The 3,544-nt window shown below is 41.1% G+C and overlaps 1 protein-coding gene across 1 annotated transcript; it reads left to right on the forward strand.

Moving 5' to 3' along the window:
• LOC109234756 lies at nt 457-1,218 on the forward strand. Its single transcript, XM_019400818.1, has 2 exons — nt 457-642; nt 736-1,218. The coding sequence occupies exons 1-2, from the start codon at nt 457-459 to the stop codon at nt 1,216-1,218; spliced, it is 669 nt and encodes a 222-aa protein (XP_019256363.1).

Below are 3,544 nucleotides of genomic sequence, written 5' to 3' on the forward strand. Positions count from 1 at the left end.
AACATCTAGACAAGAACTTTATCGATCCTATCCAAATAGGAATTCATAAGCAGCCATCTTATTGTGCTCTTGTTGAAGAAAAGTTTGACGAAAATCCCTGGTTCCATGACATCAAGAAATACTTGGAAAAGGGAGAATATCAAGAGAATGCAATACACACTCGGAAGCACATACTCCGAAGATTGGCCAATAATTTCTTTCAAAGTGGAGGAATTCTGAATAGAAGAACTCCTAACTTGGGATTATTTTGATGTGTAGATGCCAAGGATGCATCTAGATTGCTCGAAGAAATACATGCCAAAACATGCGGATGCCACATGAACGGTTTTGTTTTGGCCAAGAAAATATTAAGAGCAGGGTATTTTTGGATGACTGTAGAAACCTAGTGCATCAAATATGTTCAAAAGTGTCACCAATGCCAGATACATGCTGATATGATACGAGTATCATATCATAATGCAACGAGTTCGCCCTGGCCTTTCTCTGCTTGGGGCATGGAGGTCACGACCAATCGAGCCCGCTGCTTCAAATGGACATTGGTTCATTTTTGTGGCTATAGACTACTTCACAAAATGGGTTGAAGCCTCATCCTATAAGGCTGTAACTAAAAAGGTTGTAGCAGATTTTCTTCGGGACCACATTGTTTGTCGATTTGGAGTACTTGAGTCAATCATTACTGACAACGCCGCCAATCTTAACAGTGACCTTATGAAAGCTATATGTGAAACATTCAAGATCAAGCATCAGAACTCTACAACATACAGGCCACAAATGAATGGAGCCGTAGAGGCCTCCAACAATAACATCAATAAGATATTAAGGAAAATAAAGGAAAATTACAAGCAATGGCACAAAAAGCTACCGTTTGCTTTGATCGGGTATCGCGCCACTGTTCGCACCTCCACTGGGGCAATCCCTTACCTACTGCTCCATGGCACCAAGGCCGTTATCCCTGCCAAAGTCGAAATTCCTTCCTTAAGGATCATACAAGAGGCCGAGCTCAGTGATACGGAATGGGTACGAAACTGGTATGAACAACTAGCTCTCATTGATGGTGAAAGAATTAACGCAACGCGACATGGTCAACTATACCTGAACAGACTAGCAATAGCTTTCAATAAAAAGGTTAGGTCAAGGCAATTCACACCGAGGCAATGGGTGCTGAAACGAATCTTCCCACATCAGGATGAAGCAAAAGGGAAATTTTCACCTAACTAGAAAGGCCCTTATATGGTTCACCGAGTACTAACTAGTAGGAGGAACCGATATACTTGCAGAGATGGATGGAGAGATTTGACCAAAACCTATCAATTCAGACGCAGTCAATAGATACTATGTTTAAGACTATGTTTGCACTTTCTATTTGATGTAACCTGAACAATGCTTGACCTGATTTTTGTTTAAGTGGGTTAATGTAGGTAGCCATGAGGTTCGATCACATCATAGTAAATTCTTCATTTCCCCTATGGTCAGAAATGAGGGCAAGATCTCGAGTTTGCCCAATCTCGTCGTATTTAGAATCGCCAAGGAATGCATCGCTAGAAATATGCATTTACACCGGGACAGAATTTTGAGGAGGATCCTCAAAATTTCGAGCTAAGGAGGTTTCAATGTCTCAGAAGCGTGTCACAGTCGCCAATTTGACAAAATTACTTGCTTTCATGCATTATCATATATTTCAAACAACTACATTTTTATATAAACGATTTATCACAAATGCGTGTTTTTTAAAAATTTTATTTTATTTATAGTAGACAGACGTTAGCCGGGATGACTCAAACAGGACCTCGAGACAGGAACAAAAGCAAAGCAAGGAATCGAGAGCACGAACCAACCTTCCCCCCCAGACTCACAATCTTCCTTTGGATACACGCACAATGGATATAATAGGAACATCCTTAGATATATACACACAACAAGATCACTATCTTGCCCTCTCGCATTCAATCATTGATCTTCTTGCATAGAGCTAAGAACTGCCCTCATAACCACATAAGGCCAAACACTGGCCAAGCATTACCTTTCCTTTCATGAGACTAAGCACTGGCCAAGCATTACCTTTCCTTTCAAGCTAAACACTAACAACTGTCTCCATTCTTTGCATGAGACTAAGAACTATCTCCATTATTGCATAAGGCCAAGCATTACCTTTCCTTTCATGAGACTAAACACTGTCTCCATTCTTTGCAAGAGACTAAACACTATCTACATTCTTTGCATGAGACTAAGCACTGTCTCCATTATTGCATGAGGCTAAGCACTGCCTTTTTTTGCATTAGACTAAGCGTTGTCTCAATTCCTTGCATAAGGCTAGGCACTACCTCCATACTACAAAAGGCTAAGAACTGCCTCACCATTGCAAAAGGCTAAGCACTACCTGTCCTTACATAAGACTAAGTATTGTCTCCCTTCTTCACATCGGGCTAAGCACTGCCCTAGTCTCATACAATACTAAGTCTAGACTTGTCTCATTCTCAAATGTGAAAAAGCATGACCAGTTTCCTCTATCAAACAATCGATATTACCGCATACTTTCATTTCATGGGCTCAAACATCGCCTCATTGTCCGAAGGCATCATAGTCTGAAGGAATCATCCTCATTGCCTGAAGACACCATGCCATGGCCTGAGGATCTCTTGAAATTGCTTATCATTATTCAAAGGTGTCATAATGCGGAGGCACCATTCTCATGGCCTGAGGACACCATTCCATGGCCCGTGAATCCCTTATCACACACTCCATCGCCTAAGACGTCATAGTCTAAGGACACCAACTTCATCGTCCAAAGACAACTCTTATGGTCCGAAGGGAATTTGCATCATGTTTAAATTTTTGCAATTACCCCCATATATATATATATATATATATATATATATATATATATATATATATATATATATATCGTATGCGGTAAAATCGGAGGGCCCGATTTTCGGCCATTACAACACCTCGTGAGCAAGGTTTCGAAAGGCTCGAGACCCGGTCGAGATTTATCTCGAGGGGACATCGCTGCCCGATCTCGAGGCAGCACAAGTCAATGGTTACGGTGAAAAAGTGGGAAGTTCCCTAGGCGCAGGACTAGGACTGACAAAACCTAGAGGTCTAGCTTTGGCCCGTATCAGTGCATTGTGTAGGTATACCTGCCCCGTATCTTTGTTATTAATGCTTCTCTACTATGTTCCCCCTCATATATAAAGGGGAACCCTTGTCGTTTGTAGATCATCTGTTGCTCAATAAAAAGTACACAAGAACATTCTCTCTGCTCTCTAACATATTCTTTTGATTTTACTACTTCATTTATTGCTCACATTCATTGTGTTTTATTTATTGTTCTTCATTTATTGCTTATTATTGGATATAAAGAGCCGTCATTGATCTTATTACAACTGTTAGTTGCCCATTGACTACCCTCGATAGCTCCCAGCGAGCATCCGACTCGACTTCGAGGCCCCGAATAAGCAATCTCGAGGCCCTGATTGACAGTGATACGGTTTGGTTAATATCTCGTTCTTAAGCTCTTATCTCGCTTCTAAGTCTTCCACAT

Source organism: Nicotiana attenuata, chromosome 11 (genome assembly GCF_001879085.1).
Source record: "Nicotiana attenuata strain UT chromosome 11, NIATTr2, whole genome shotgun sequence".
Classification (NCBI taxonomy): domain Eukaryota; kingdom Viridiplantae; phylum Streptophyta; class Magnoliopsida; order Solanales; family Solanaceae; genus Nicotiana; species Nicotiana attenuata.

What these genes read in the sequence shown, in the direction of transcription:
- LOC109234756 (XM_019400818.1), top strand. Translation starts at nt 457, where the DNA reads ATGCAACGAGTTCGCCCTGGCCTTTCTCTGCTTGGGGCATGGAGGTCA. An exon ending in ATTTTCTTCGGGACCACATT is followed by an intron (nt 643 to 735) that starts GTTTGTCGATTT and finishes GAAACATTCAAG; the next exon opens with ATCAAGCATCAGAACTCTAC.